Raw genomic sequence first — 16,798 nt, forward strand, 5'->3', positions numbered from 1 at the left:
GCTTATGCAGCTCAACAATCCTACCACGTTCAAAGTCAGTGAGCTTTTTTGCTTTTGCCATCAGGTCTTGACAGTGTAAAGACTTGACAGAAAATGACATGGAATCCAGATTTTTGCACAGCTTTTGGCTTTTAAAGACTATGGTCTTAAATTTAAGTTAAACAATATACTGCCTAGTTATATATATATATATATATATTTGACTTATTTCCTATGAACACAATATTGTTATAACTCACAAACAGAACATTTGATCTCCACCTAAAGCCACGTCTGATCAAAGTCCAGTACTCAACACTACTACATGTCAATATTATACCATTTTGATGAAGAACTGAGTTGTGGATATCTTCTTTGAAAATATTGTTTGATTATTGTATGATATACCTGCTTTCAGCTGACATCTGTTTGCTTATTTTCCATTCTTTGTGCACTTTACATATACTTTACTTTATATGGCCACATTTTCAATAAAAAGCTGCTCTCATTCACACATCTTTCAGTTTTTCATCTCACTAAGAAGGATAAGTCTGAAATAGTGACTAAACGTAAGCCCATAGAGACCACGTTTTTAAACACGGTCACTTTTAGAGCTCTATGAGGTTGATGAGATGATTTGATAAAATTCTGATGTGTCTTCTGCATCAAGCATGTTAGCTGACAATCCTGCCACTCTTAGTAGATAAAATACATGTATTGTATGAAATTGGCTCTACTTACAGAGAGGTTCAGACAGAAAGAAAAGTTTTAAGTGTCAGAAGTCTAAAAGGTTTATTTGCTTTATTCCTTTGCTTCTCTGTGTCCTACATCCTGGACGGACTCTGTGGCTGCATAGAACTTTGTGAACAACAAACTTCACAAAGGTATAAACTCAGCACATGTGAACAATACCGCACAAATGTATATAACAGGTTTGGGTGTGTGTGTGTGTGTGTGTGTGTGTGTGTTCACATGGTGAAATATTTAAAACCAAAACAAAAATCAAAACTATCAATGGATTTTATTCTCAGTTGTCTTTAACTATTATACAACGCATGACGTTTGTTTGTCTGTTTTAGTAATATCTGATTATCAAAAGCTTCACGTGTTAGACAGAATTTATTATTATCATTATTATTTGCAACATTCCTGGAATCATGTGAGACAAATAAAAACCCTGGAGTGTGCTTCTGTACTCCTTGTCAAACTGAATTTCCCAATATACATTTAACTGAACCTGGAGGAAGAAATGCAGGGTTTCCCCCCAGAAAAGAGGCTAAGCTCGGTGGTAGGTGGCCATTCGCCAGCCGATCGCCGGCCGATCATGATTTAGTAAAAAAAAAAAACTAAAGTTAACAGGAAAGTTGAAAATATGGCTATTTCTTATGTGATATTATAAGATATTTGAGTCAAAACTTTTATTGATTTACTTGCTTTAGTTGTGATTCACCCATCACAGGACTAATATTTCTATAAACACTCCTTTTTATCAGCTGCAGCAGTAATCTCCTTCCATGACTTTTGAGCTGCTTGATTATCTTTGTGATCGCTCATAGAGGGATCATATAAATGCTGATACAGGTGAACCAGCTCTGCTAGAGCACCAAAATCGGCCATTTTGAATGGAGCGTGGCGCATGATGTCCGTGAAATTACAAAAGGTGCACAACCACGTGACGTGACACCACGTGGGACCTTGGCGCAGTGGCAGGGACAGGTAGATAAAGGTAGCTGTTTTAGGGGTGCGGGTGGGAAAAAATGTGAATAAAAAATGACGTATTTATAATAAACACGCAGAGCTTAGCCTGGCGGCAGGCTCAGCAAAGCCTAGCGGTCCGGCAGGCTAATAATACACTGGAGGAAACCCTGAAATGTAAAATAAAATATGACATAAATGTGATGAAAGTTCACAAATATCTTTTGTTAGTTCTTAGATTATGAGAACGACTATATTTCACCCACTTTTGCTAAACTGAATGTATCAGATAATTAGGTGCTGATGTGTCTCTGAGCTTCATCATCTGCAACAAGAAAGTTATTGAAGCTAAATACGCTAATAATTAGCCTTTTTTTCATGTCGTCCTCACAGACATTAATAGAATTTAGATAAATACAAACAAAGTTCTTAGTAAAAGTAGTAGTCCTGTTTACCTTTGTGTGTGCTGTAGAGGGCAGAGAAGGTGACAACAAAGAAGGATGTAGAGTACTTCCCAGCATTAATCAGATGAGGAAAAGCCCGTTTGGTGTCCCGGTAACGTCGCAGGCACTGCGCAAATCGGAACCACGCAGGCAGACACTTGATGACAGCACGGATGCCATAGGAGTAGGTGTTACACTTGTTCCCTGAACACAATCACATTCAACAGCACTGCATCAGTCTTCACAGCTCTGAGCTGCACATTCAGTACTGACAGTCTAAGATCTCACCGGTGAGACTGATGAGTCCTTTGTGTTCTGTCCAGCTCAGCTCAGAACTGTAGAAACAGATCATATACTCCAGGTCCATCAGAACCACCACCAGAGAGTTCAGCTGGTCAGCCAGCCAGAAGTCGGCAAACCCAACATGATGGAAAGGAGCAGTGACTACCCGAAACTGTGGCGAGAGACAGCAACAGGAAAAGGACTTTAAAGAACAACATTCACTCTGTGAAGGAGAAATAAAGCTTTCCAACTTTCATGATCAGGAACAAAGTAGTCCTGCCAGGTATTCTGCAATGAACTATTCTAGTGTGCAGATCAGTGGCAGATTCACCTGCACCATGAAAGTCTATGTAGGAAGTCTTTCCAAGTCTTGCTTTGGTAAAAACACAGTATATCACAAGTCCCCGAGAGTTTAATCACAGTTACGAAGCGTAATTTATCGAAGTCCCTGGACCCAACGGGCAGTCCTCGTGCACTGTATAAAACAATATTGATATTAATTTCTTTTTGTTTACCTTGCACATCCATTAGACAGTTGGTCTGTAGGCCTCAAAATAATGACAACATATGAACATACAATGCTACTTCTTCACATTAAGCAGTGACATGAAACAAAACAAATCTTTTATAAGTTGAATCAACTTTCCAACATATCACCGATTTATCCAGTTTCTCAGTCAAACAGGAGCACAAAAATTCAACATAAAATGTACCTCCAGGGCCTCTTTCAGCCTCAGCTGCTTATTCTGCCAAGTAAGGCAGAGACATTTGTGTTGCCAAATCCAATAGGTGAAAGTTCATTCAAGTAGTGTCATGCAAATCTTGGAATATTTTCACTGCACTCATTGTTTACCATGAGATAGTTGTTCATGTAATTAATGTCCTTTTGAAGGCTTTTGTGCTTAATGCAGTATATTGAAGTTGTGCACATCTCAAAGAATCACTTGGACTCTTCAGTCTATTCAGATTAGAAGTTCTCTGAGGCTAGAAGATCAATTTAATCCTGTGACAATCAAGTTCAAACACTTTATCGCTTTCCCCTCAGCCGTTTTATAGCGAAAGATCTCAGATTTTGTCCGGCTACTTGTTGCACCTCCAGATTGCACCGCCACATCATCTTGATCATTGTGGTGAAGTTTTTATACTTTATACTTACTCTGTATTTTTACTTTCATCTTAAAATCCGCACAGCAAAAGCTAATTATGTACCTTATATCTATAAAACAGCCATTTTTTAAATAAAGTCATTAGGTAGGTCTGTATATTATATCTAAGGTTTTTCTTTTTTTTTTAAACTCTGTAATTGCAACTTAGACTATGTTCAACTGTAGGTCTTAATGCTCGATTCAGATTCGATTTCTTTGTGTGGTTGTTCACATTCGAATTGAAATGTGACTGTCATCAGATGCAGCTAGAACAGTCTATGGTCTTGAAGTGACTTGCAGGTTCAGAAGGTGTAACGTCAATGCTGTGTTAACACAAGTAAATACGGGTGGTAAACATGTTGGCATGTGTGTATCGATTCTGAAAATTATTATCTGCCATGTTTGTTTCATCCAATGTTTACATTTTATCTCGCCACTTCCAGCCTTCTCCAGCGCAGCATTGCACTTCTGAAATGGGAACAATGTGCTAAAAGTAGTAACAAACTGAAGTTTCGATCCAACACCAATGTTGGTAACATATGTTGGTGTAGATTCTTAGTCATGCAGGACATGGCAAATCTAAGACTAAAAAAAACAAAAAACAAACCAAAAAAAACCAAACCAAAAAACACAACAACCAACAACTGGACTTGTATTTGGTAGCTGAAGACAATATTATCGATATTTGGACTGATCTGCATACTCTGACTTCACTGATGTAAAATTTGGATGAAATGCAACATGACCGTTCAGACTAAGGAGACTTTTAAAAACATCAGTTATGTATCCCATTTAGTACCATGTATGAAAGTGACCTGGGTTGGATTAAAAAATGGACTTGTCATGTTTAAATCAGATCTGAGTCACATATGGGCAAAAAGAGAAAGAAATAGAAAATCAGATTTGGGACACTTTTGCCTGTGTAGCCTTAGTTTGCTCTATGTAAATTTGATATGAAGTGTTTGTGATGTTTTTTTTAAATTTTGTTGCAGTGTAGCTTGTTATTTGGATTTTTATTCTGTATCTAGACTTTAAAATATTCCCATTGATTTATAGATCACTGAACAGCTCTAAAGACTTGTTATTATTATCAATATCATTATATCAACCGTCCTGTTAGCTAAAATTGCTTTTGATTAGTAGTCTTGGTATTTTTAAAATGTTTCCTCTTAGAGGAAAGTTCATTCATGTCCAAACGGTCTATTAGCTTACACATCACTGACCTCTTATTGTTATATCTGTTATAGTTATACTTTTATTTCTGTATCTGTAAATGCTTCCTCTTAGAGGAAAGTTTATTCATGCTTAAATGGTCTAAGTCAGAAGTATTACACATTAAAGACCTGTTAATGTTATATCAACCCTACTCTGTTATAGTCATACCAATAACCAAGCTGTTATCTCTTACCAATCTTACTATTAGCTAAAATTACCTGACTGATGTTTTTATTTCTGTATTTCTATATTTGACTTTGATGTTTTTATCTCTGTATTTCTGTTGTTGTTTCTGTGTTGTAAAGCACTTTGAATCGCCTTGTTGCTGAAAAGTGCTATATAAATAAATTTCACTTCACTTCACTTTTCTCTTTCATTGTCATGGTACTTTAAAATGATGGTGCACAACCGAAACTCAGTGCAAGTTGTGTAAACAACGGAAGTGCTATGGACAATGTTGGCCCTGTTTTTTAAACTTATGGGGATTCTCCTGAGACTTCAGGAAGAGAGGCGCAGTGGAAGAAATGCTCTGGATGCCGCGATTGTTGCGCGGAGTAGGACAGCTGTTATCTGCCGGAGATTTCAGGCTTTACAGCGCCTTCAGCTGGGGGACAGACGGCAGAAACGTTGCAGGGTAAGCTATCGCTGTTGTTTATATTCCTACTGTTCGCTCTTTATGCTTGCATCTGGTCACACCCACGACCAATGAGTGAACAGGAGTTAAGCTTGCGTCACCCACGAAGCAGGGCCGACCCGGCTGGCCCGACTCCGAAGCAGGGACCAAAGAAGCAGGGACCGGCCTAAAAAAAATGCAGATGTAAACGCGCGCAAAGCAAGTGTAGTAGAGTGGAGCCGGGACCTTTAGAGCCGGTGGAAAAGGGGCATAATTCAGGATAAGAAGAAAGCTGGGCTTGACCAAGCGTTGCCAGAAGATCCCGTCTTAATCAGTTTCACAAAAAGGAGCAGCTAAATCATGCCAGGTTAATATATTTCTGCTAACTACCTGCTATCACCACCAAAATCTAATCACTTGTTTCTTTCACCAGGTTTTACATTTCCTAAAAAGATTTCATGAAAATCCATTTATAACTTTTTGAGTAAGCTTGAGCACAGACAAACAGAAAAACAAAGCTACCAAAAACATAACCTCCTTAGCTCGTAACAGTATGAAATGCAACTACAGGACAGAACATCCTCAGTTTTTCACTCACATCTCACTAGAGCCTCCTAAAGTCCACAGGCTACAAAATCAACTTTTAAAATGGTCTCGGAAATAGCTTTTGGGAATGTCTTACAGTCAGATGTTCCAGATCTCAGTCACTTTTACAGACAAAACCATCTGTAAAACCACATGAGTTATTAACTCGAAACATCCTAATTTTGCCTTTATATTTTGTTGACTATAGCACACAGTTGTTTATTTAGTGAACATGATTTTACCAAGAGTTTAAGCAGCCAGAAGCGTGACTTGTAATAGCAGGTCTTGAAAGGGTTGATGAGGAACAGGAGGAAAAAGCCATAAAGAGCCAAAGGGTTGAACTGCATTGGAACCTCGACGCTGTCACAGAAGAGACAGGACAGCAGGCTGACGCACCACAGCACCCCCAACAGGCCTGCAATCTGTTAAAACACACACTTCCACTGTTAATTTCCCACCTGTCAGGGTGGAACTAAAGTCACCCTGAATGTTAGAAAGACAAGATTTTCAACTTATTAATCTGTCTGAAAAAAAACCCCCAAACTATTCTTCATGGGACACTGTGCTAACATGAAGTTAATGTGTGTGTGTGTGTGTGTGTGTGTGTGTGTGTGTGTGTGTGTGATCTGACCTCAAACAGATGCTGGTGGGACAGGTTATTTCGGGGATTGAGCTCAAAAATGAGAACGTGATTAACTCCAGCCTGCCTCCAGCCGTACGTGTTGATCCCTGATGAAGAGACAAAAACAAACCTTTCAGTCTAGCCACATACGGTACCTTTGAACCGAAATCATGGTGAAACTGCTGCTCAGCACAATTTTTCCGCTCACTAAAGGCGACTTTATTTATCCATTATTAAACAACTATTCTGACAGAAATTATATCTTGAAACCCCTGGTTCAAACTGAACATTTCTTAGGTTGTTCAGACTTACAATTATCATAGAACGTTCTAATCATGGGATCTGATTTCCTAATGTTAGAACTGGTCCCAGCATGGATCCAGGGTAGCAACCTGTGATCAAATCATTTTGTTTTGCTCAACATGTAAATAAAAAACGTTATAAACACACAGTCAGCTGTAGCCTCCAGGACCCAGTAATAAAATCAAACATTACCTATTTTCAGGTGAACAGCTTGCGAAACTGCATTCTTGGCCATACACATTATTTTATTGCCCACCTCTACCCACATCGGCCTGCCTTGTACGAATCTTTGCAGCCACCCCTGCAACTTGTAAGACATTCTGGAGACTCCTTCATGAATGCCGTTTGCCATCTAGTCACAGCCTAGTGAGAGACCACCTTTAAAGTTAGACTACTATAAAAACAAAGTCACATATGTCCCATCTGACCTGGATCGGATCTAAATCTGTCCTCACATGATCACAACAGGATCTGTTGCTCTCCGTGCATGTGATCACTGGGGGGTGGCAGATAGTCTATTTTTAGATAAATCACAAACCTGGAAGATTCTGAATCAATTTTCAAATGTGAAAATAAATATTTTGTTAATATTATTATGTGCTGCCACTTTAAGAGAGTCAGCAGAGCAGTTGTGCCGTTTGTCCCAGGAGAGTTGCCGTAGCTTCCTGTAGTAGAAACATGTGGCAGTAAAGCTGTGTGTTTTCACATCTTTTCTTCATTGAATACTTCAGATTATCTGTCGGTCAGTAACAGTTGAAGTAAACATGCAGACGGTCAGTATTAGTTGAAGTTATCAGAACATGGCTGTCTTTAGTAATCAATTTGAAACATTTGATTTGTGTAGAAATTTTAGTGATAAACACAATTAACAGTTTTAACACAAAACACAAACATAAATGCTAACTTAATATTAAAAACGCCATAGTAAAGCATTTCTATGGTGTCTTATTTTTTAAATGTTAAGTTAGCATTTATGATAATTGTGGGTTAGTCAGCAGTTTATTATTTATAGTGTTTGGGCATATGTTATTGTGCAATCTTTATTAGACATGAAAATATATAAATCAGTGTTTACATATGTAAATAAGCCCCAGTTTAACTTTAAGATAATGAAAATATACCAATAATCATTGTATAATTACATTGCAGCCCTCTGAATTGTAATTAAATCAAACCATGACGTGCCTAAACATTCCCACCCCTAGCGATCACAAAATATGAACAGGCCCTAACCAATGCAGTAACTTTGTGTTTGTGTACAGATACCTAAAAGGAAGAGAAATTCTATAATCAGGAAGCCTCCTCTGTAGATTCGGATCATTGGCCAAACATCAAAACTATGAAGCGTCACAGCTCCTATTAGCACAACAGTAGAACAGGTGACAAAACAAGAAAAGAACAAAACAGTGAGGTGAAAACATTTAAACATCATCACTAAATCATTTGATGAAAAGTAAGTATAACTTTACTAATTAATTCTCATCAAGAACACCTCCAACAAAAAAGTGCTGTATTTTATTTATATATATAAAAATCTAACTCAGTGCAGTGATCTAGCCCCCACCCCCAAAAAACAAAGTTGAAAAAAAAAATTATTTCTATTTCTTCCCCGGAGGACGACAATGTTCAAATTCCAGGAAGTAAAAACTGAATCAAATTCCAGGAAGTAAAAACTGAATCAGATTGAAGGAAGTGAAAACTGAGTCAAATTCCAGGAAGTGAAAACACTTCATTCTAAATATACTGATGTGTAGAAATGTATGTGTGTTACCTGTAATGACCACAGTGACTATTAGGACAAGAAAAACTCCACAGTAAAGACCGACTCGGAAAGTGGTCCAAGCAGGAGCAGGCTGTGAACAGATCATACAAATATGTTCAGGATACAGTGTGTATCAGCTCGTTCTACAAACAGTTTAACTACCAATCATATGATAAACGTGTCCTTCAGTAGCTCTGCATCTTTACTGTTTGATTAGTTTCATCTATCTATTATAAGAGAACAATGTTCCAGATCTTATAAGGCAGTGGTTCCCAAAGTGTGGGGGGGGTGCGGTATGGATGAAAAAAAAACCCCAGTGCCTGACTAAGCATAATGGACAGGTTTTTAACCCCAGTTTGCACAGAGGCTTTTTTTAAATGTATTGATGAAAGCAAAGTTGAATATTGTTACAAATAAAAACAAACATGTTTGAAATAACACTGACAGCAAAGAATACTCTTCTACAGTATAGAACTACAAAAAAAACAGTTACACAAAAGTGTTTCACTGTGAAGATGGTTTGTAGTTTGTTGTGTTACAACCTGAAGTGTGAAATAAACTTCAGTGGAGTTTGAAAACAAAATATGTGTTTATGTCTGGTTGAACGATGTGTGTGCCCAGTTGATTTTTTTTTTGGGGGGGAGGGGGTTATTGTAATCCATAGAGGGTCCCAGAAGAAAATCTTTGGGAACCACTGTTATAAGGTATATTTTGCTTTGGCTGTAAACTTGACATCTTTTTTAGATCATGTAATGTAAAATATACTGACTTTAGAGTATGTACTGTACATTTACCGGCCACTTTATTAGATATACCTGTATACCTATTACTTGTTTACTTGTTAACACAAATGTCTAATCAGCCAATCACATGGCAGAAACTCAAAGCATTTAGGCATGTAGATGAAGTGAAGATGACTTGCTGAAGTTTAAACCGAGAATGAAAACAGGGAAGAAAGAGGACTTAAATTACTAAAGTGACATGGTTTTTGGTGCCAGAAGTGCTGTTTGAGTATTTCAAAACCTGCTGATCTACTGGAATTTTCACAAAAAATCATTCCTAGAATATCAGGTTTAATGCTTGATTGTTAGTAAGGTAAACTTACAATCGAGCATTAAGCTTGATAACCAGTCATTTTCCCTCTAATTCATGCATGTGACCAAAGAATCTCTCTCCATAGCCAGGCAAGCAAAGACCCTAACAACCCTCAGGAGGGAAGGGAGGGAGATTAATCTGTATTAATCTGAATTTGGCTGCATAAACTGAGCATCTTGTGTAGTTTAATGCTTGGAACTCTGCATTCTCCTGTTTTTAGGTGATAAAAAGTCTTCAACTACAGAACAGAAGTGCAGTTGCTTTGTTTTTTTAAACTTTTTGGATTTGCCAAGTCCTGCATATCTGAGAATCTACACCAACATCTCTTGGATTTAAAGAGACCAGGTGATGCTTTTCCAATCTCTTACTGTCCAGTGTTGCCTGTGTAAATTGTAGCCTCGGTTTCCTGTTTTCAGCTGACAGGAGTAGCACACAATGTGGTCTTCCACTGCTGTAGCCCATCTGCTTCAAGGTTGTTGTGAGTTCAGAGGTAGTATTCTGCAGACCTTGGTTGGAACAAGTGGTTATTTAAGCAACCGTTGTCTGTCTGTCATCTCCAACCAGTCTGTCTTCTGAGCTCTGGCATAAACAAGGCATTTTTTTTCCACACAACTGCTGCTAACTGGATACTTTCCTTTTTAGGACGTTCTCTGTAAACCCTACAGATGGGTGTGAATGAAAATTCCAGTAGCCGGTCTGGTCTTACAGTCTCGAGCTACAGTTCTGTCAACCAGTAACTGGTGATTAGCCCTTCTGGTGTTGGTGCCAATTCCCTTCTGTGCCTCACTCAGATATGTGCCTTTTCATCTACGCCACTATGATGCTTAACAGGAGCTTTCATGTTGTACAAAGGTGGGTGATTGGCTAGTAGAAGGATTTCATTGCCCGTTTTTGGGGTTCTCATGATCAGGACTGTTCAGTCTTGGGTTAACCACTCTGAGTAGGTCCTTTCCATTAGTAGCTGGTTCATTTGTGCTGCTATGCGTTCATAGAGAGCAGTCAGTTTCTTCAGCCAGTAGGTGTGGATCATGTCAGGGCCCGGTGCAGTCTTTATACCCAAGACTCTGACTTGGATATCTGCCACTGTGATGGATACTGTTTCTTGTTCTGGGCAATTGGTGTGTTCAGATCTTAGATCCTGTAGCCATGGGGCATTAGTATTGTATGACGCCTTCATTTCCCATATGCTTCTCCAGTAATGCTCGGTCTAAGCTCTGGGTGGATCTATTTTTGTGTTATTACTCGACTTGATGGTGTGGTGCAGAATATCTTGTTTATTTATTATTTTTAATTATTTATAATTTTAAATAAATACATTTTATTTATTGCTTCTAGAATTGTGCCACTCTAGGGGTCTGCATGTTGGAGTAGCTCTGTTACACTTATTTTGGGATTTTGAAAACTATTCCTCTTTTTTTCTTGATGATATTTTCCTTCTAACCTGGCTCCCCTTTGCCCTAGAATCTTTGTTGTATCTAGCCAATCTCTAGGTGTAGGAAAACACTTGCTCCGAAGTTGTTTCTGAGACAATCTGGACGATGGGTATTGACGTTTCCATAGTTCCCACATCCTTTTTGTATAGTCCCTCTCTTTAGGCTTGCTTGCATTGTAGCATTTCAACCGTGATGAGTTCTCTGCCCTTGTCCATAAATGTCTTGTTCCAGTAGCCCATTTTTCATCAGAATGTTCTGGTTTCCCCAACATGTGGCGCAGAGTTTATAAATCTAAACAACATTATTGGTACTCTTTTATGGCTGACTTATTTGATAAGAAAACAGTTTGAAAATTTATTAACTGCAAAACAGCTAAAAATCAATGTATAAATTGTAATAAAATTGTAGTCATTTTAATGTATAAAATTTTGTTGCTATATCACCTAACCCAAATTTATATCTTCTCTAAATTATTAATCTAAGTGAAATTAACCCCAGACACTTGTAGCAGAGCTCTGGTTAGACTAAGCAGACAGGTACTAAATTACTTTAAGTGTAGTTATGTTCTGGTCTGATTAGAATTATAACAGCATTTGGTCATTTTATTATGGTAGTGGTAGACCACTGGGTTGGTGTTTTGCCCAAGTCTACTTTGTATCCCCAGAACCAGAACCAAACATGGAGAAGCAGCTTTCAGTTTCTATGCACCATCAATCTGGAATAAACTCCTGGAAAACTGCAAAACAGCCGAAACACTAAATTCCTTTAAATCAAGGCTGAAAACTCACCTGTTTAGAGCTGCCTTTGATTAGTAGTCTGCAAACAAATTCAGGTGTAAAGCTGCTTTGAACAAAATATCTTATTACATATTGACCTTACAATTATCATTTTTATGATTTATTTTATTTATTTTTTTTGGATGATTGTAATGATGTTTTTTTTGGATGATTGTAATCTAATTCTACTTATGTTTTTATTATGTAAAGCACTTTGAATGCCTTGCTGCTGAAATGTGCTATACAAATACATTTTTACTTACTTACTTTTACTTAATAATGTTTGACCAGGCTTGTTAGGTGGCTCATTACAGAATTCCTTTCTTCTGTTTTTACAATATGCATGATATATGTTAAAGTAAAAGAACAATTTTTTTCCATGCGCTTCTGGACTGATGAGCAGTCCAGAAATGGGCTGCACAGCATACAACCCTGTGTTTCTCCTTTTCAGTGTTACATACCATGATACCAAACAGCACAGTGACTACTTTTCATCTTTTAAATAGACAGACTGATTACAAGATTAAAGACACCTGTAATGCTGATTACAGGACACACCTTAGTTTAACATGTCCCTGTGGTCTGAATATTATAAATCTTTTCTTCAGGTACCATCTTTTGTCAAGGCCAGTTTGATTAGTTTGTTTTTGAAAATTATGCTGTTGAACCAAAATAAAAAAGCAATGACTGCTTTTTTTCTCCAATTACTTTTGTCAGTATCAAGTTATTTCAGTGACCTTTCTGGATGTTACTTTCTTTAACAAATACGTGCAAACGCATTTGTCTGTGTCTGTATTAACAAGCAATGGTACAGGTGGGCCTCATAAAATGACAATATACTGTAAAAGAAGGACTTGCGTTTATCCTTAAAATGCTTTAAGCAAGGGGAACAACTTTATTCTCATTCTCAGTAAATATAAAAAGTGTGTGACCTACTTGTGCAGCTCCTAGTGGAGGAACCCTCAGCCTCTTCATGGCTTTCTGCCTGTCACCTCCTTCCAACTCTGTGGTGACCAACGCCTGAAGGACACAAGACAGAACTATCATAGTCAAACATCCACAGGAAACTGCAAATGTGTGTCTGTGTGCGTGCACGTGTGCGTGTGTGTAATTTAACCTCAGTCTCAGAGATGAGCTGTGTGATCTTCTTGCATGTATAAAATGGAGCCACTTCCACATGGCCCACCCTCCAGTCAGCCCCTCTGGATGTTTCCAAAATCTTATCATGCTTCTTCAGGATTTTCCTGAAACCTGTGAAGTTCAGGTTCTGTAAGGACACAAAGTTGAGTTGGGACAGAGAAAAATGGTTAATAAAACCTGTCATTGCCTAAGACTGAGCTGAACAGGAACAAGAGCACTCTGTTTCTCTCTTTCTTTTTTTTTTTTTTTTAGAGTTTTAGTGGGCTGTGTAATTAATCAAATCTGTAGTTTTACATTTGATCCTGAAATCAACAGGATAAATGTGTGTGCGTAAAAGAAATAAATAAAATGACTCCTTCAAATGTGGAAACAGGATGAAATGTGTACGATTAATCAATCACAATAACACCTCTTTTGACAAATGTACAGGGATCTATTTATAGGATATTTTTCCTGATTACAGTGCAGGAGAAGGACACACCATTAAGAAGTAAGATTGTAGTGGGGAAAAAATATATTTCTTTGTTTTGACATCACAAAACTTCCATCCAGATGGCAGTTATTTTAAAAAGGTGGTGTGCTGGGTGACTTGGGTCCTGTGCCATCTTCTAGGCCTGTCTTACAACCCTGGCATTGTGCAGATTTAGAATCAAATGTGTAAATTAGAAAAAGAGCATTCAGGATGAAGTGTGTGTGAGCATCCACCTGGTAGTTCTGCAGCAGAATGAGGCTGAGGTAGAACTCGGAAAAGGCCAGCTGCAGGTCCTGTATGTTTCTGTGTTTGCAGCGCTCCTTCTGCGACAGGGCAAACACAGTCTTCCTCCTTCTGAGGCCCCGCCCACTGGCTGAGCTCTCCCTCTGGGCATCCAGCGAGGACTGCAGTTCATTCTGCAAGGTGGCAAACCGTCGCTGAGCCTCAGCCAGTTTTTCTGAGGGTGATCGAGGAGAAAGAAGGTGGTTTTAAGACTGTGAGCCACTGAAAAATATCCAGCTAAACTCTGTAGTGTGAGGTTCTAATTACCAGAATAAAAGGTGTTGATTTTGGCAAGTTCCTTTTCACATGTCTGGAAAAACTTTTCCTCAAACTTAGCATAGTACCTCTTGACTGTATCCTCATCTGTGACTGCAACAAGAGACAAAATATTAGAAAATCAGGAAGAATTTCTCTTATTTTATTAAATGTTGATGAGATGTGAAAATGGCTAGAAAAAGAGAGTAGACAGAACAAAAACCAAAGCTGCAGGGTGGAGAAATTCTACATCAACCAGCAGAGGGAGCACCGAGACAGATGCAGGACCTTATACAACAGTTTTCTTTCAATATCTCTGACACTGATTTTGAAAGCAGACTTGCTGTAACTTTCTTTACAGTTTGAATTCCTTGAAAGATATGAAAAGCAATTGTGGTGAAGCACTGTGTCGGTAATTGTTGGGATTCAGTTCAAAAGAACACAGATTTACTTCTTTTTACTCAGCTGCCAAACGTGTGCAGCAGTCAAAGTTAACACAGAGAGAAAAACAAGTCATGTGCTTAAGTTCCCTAAGAGATGGGGAACTTAAGCACTAAAGTGTAAATTAAATCAGTGAAGCAGAATTTCAGAGACTTGTCTGGAAAACAACACGTTACAAAATACAGTGCTTTGCAAAAGTATTCACCCCCTGGATTTGATCATGTTTTGTTGCCTCACAAGTTGGAATTCAAATGGATTGTTTAAGAGTTTGTACCATTTCATTCACAGGATGTGCCTACAACTTTGATGATGCATTTCTTTATTATTGTGATGCAAACAACAAATAGGACAAAATAACAGAAAACTTCAGCATGTGTATTTGTTCATCCTCCTAAAGTCAGTACTTTGTAGAGCCACTTTTTGCAGCAATAACAGCTGGAAGTCTCTTTGGATAAGGCTCTATGAGCTTGCCACATCTTGCCACTGGGATTTTTGCCCATTCTTCAAGGCAAAACTGCTCCAGCTCCTTCATGTTGGATGGTTTTTGCTTGTGAACAGCAATCTTCTAGTCTAACCTGATTCTCAATTGGATTGAGATCTGGACTTTGACTAGGCCATCCCAACACGTTTAAGTGTTTTCCCTTAAACCACTCCAGTATTGTTTTAGCAGGATACTTTCGGTCATTGTGCCGCTGGAAGGTCAACCTCCGTCCCAGTCTCAAATCAGGCAGACTGAAACAACTTTTGCCCAAGAATATCCCTATATTTCAACTCGGACCAGTGTCCCAGTCCCTGCTGCAGAAGAACAATACCACAGCATGATGCTGCTACCAGTTTCACTGTGGGAATGGTGTTCTTGGGGTGATGGGATGTGTTGGGTTTGGGCCAGACATAATGTTTTCCTTGATGATCAAAAGTTCTGTTTTAGTCTCATCTGACCAGAGCACCTTCCTCCATACATTTGGGGAGTAACCCACATGCCTTCAGGCAAACTCAAAACATGACATCTTATTTTAAACACTAAGTAATGCCTAAGTAATGAGTTTTGGTGGGTGGCACTCTCTTGGCAGGTTTGTTGTGGTACCATGTGCTTTCCTTTTCTTTTCTTTTTTTATAACCCCACCCTGACTTGTACTTCTCAACAACTTTGTTCTTGACTTGTTTGGAGAGCTCCTTGGTCTTCATGGTGTGATGCCTCTTGCTTAGTGGTGTTGCAGCCTCTGCAGCCTTTCAGAAAAGGTGTGCTACTGACAGATCATGTGACACTTAGATTGGACATAGTTGTACTTCATTTCACTAATTATGTACCTTTTGAAGGTAATTTGTTGAACTAGTATGTATATATATATATATATATATATATATATATATATATATATATAAATTTATTTCTCTTTTCTGTTCTGCTGGGGGACTTCAACGCTAACGTGGGCAATGACAGTGAGACCTGGAGGGGTGTGGTTGGGAGGTCGCAGTTCAATGATCGACTTTCACAGCGAAACGTTTGAGAAAACCTTTTGACTACAACCTGGGCTGATATTTGCCTGATGAACTCTGTGGCAGGCTGGTGTTATGTTGACTTGACTTGGAGTGGATCATCTTGGGCCCCTCATTAAAGTGTGGGGCCAGTTTCCCCCTGTCACACCCCCCACCGGTGGTTGGTGCCTCTGCCCGCCGGTGTGTGGGTGGCTCTTGTCTGGGGCTGGGTGCTGGGGTATGTGCCGGCTCGCCCTGGTGGCTGCTTGCTGGGGCCTGGGTGCCCGGGCTTGGTCGGGCCACGGCTGGGGGGTGCGCCCTCGGGGCTCGGGTCTCTCTGTCCATGGCCGGATCTGCACTGGAGTAGCGGGTTGCCGGCGGGGCCTGTGGGCTCGTCGCTGCAGCCCCCTGGGGCTTCTGCATTGTGGCTGCCAGGGGTTGCCTGGAGCTTGCCTCTGATGCCCTCTTGGGTGGTGTCCGGTTGTCCCTGCGGGGGGCCCCCGGGGCTCCGGGCTTGGGGTGCCGATGTGTGTCTGTGCCTCCGCTCTTCCTCATGTCCTGGGGGGTGGATCTGGGTCCCCACACTCACTACCAAATACTCTTAAGGAGAAACCTTATAGATACATATAGATACACATACATACATATCTAGATTCAGGTGTCTGTCAGATACACCTTCAGTTGGGCTGCAGTTGTCACTAAATACCCTCTTGTATTTCCTGGCTCTATGTACTTTCCATTGAAGTTATAATTATCATCATATACTGCATATGCTTTTTGTTGT

The 16,798-nt window shown here is 39.3% G+C and overlaps 1 protein-coding gene across 2 annotated transcripts in view; it reads right to left on the minus strand.

The window, feature by feature from the left end:
* Positions 1-16,798, minus strand: part of LOC108248237 (xenotropic and polytropic retrovirus receptor 1 homolog) — a 58,208-nt gene that overhangs the window by 10,616 nt on the left and 30,794 nt on the right. The window contains exons 3-12 of one of the 2 annotated variants that reach the window (XM_037981949.1): positions 14,110-14,211; positions 13,794-14,017; positions 13,066-13,215; positions 12,885-12,968; positions 8,654-8,735; positions 8,149-8,238; positions 6,589-6,686; positions 6,200-6,379; positions 2,406-2,571; positions 2,130-2,321 (exon numbers count right to left, since the gene is read on the minus strand). In XM_037981949.1, the coding sequence (XP_037837877.1) occupies positions 2,130-2,321; positions 2,406-2,571; positions 6,200-6,379; positions 6,589-6,686; positions 8,149-8,238; positions 8,654-8,735; positions 12,885-12,968; positions 13,066-13,215; positions 13,794-14,017; positions 14,110-14,211 (1,368 nt within the window). The remainder of the gene's footprint in view (positions 1-2,129; positions 2,322-2,405; positions 2,572-6,199; positions 6,380-6,588; positions 6,687-8,148; positions 8,239-8,653; positions 8,736-12,884; positions 12,969-13,065; positions 13,216-13,793; positions 14,018-14,109; positions 14,212-16,798) is intronic. The other variant, XM_037981950.1, reaches the window with a different exon arrangement.

The sequence above is a fragment of the Kryptolebias marmoratus genome, linkage group LG20, assembly GCF_001649575.2.
Source record: "Kryptolebias marmoratus isolate JLee-2015 linkage group LG20, ASM164957v2, whole genome shotgun sequence".
NCBI lineage: Eukaryota > Metazoa > Chordata > Actinopteri > Cyprinodontiformes > Rivulidae > Kryptolebias > Kryptolebias marmoratus.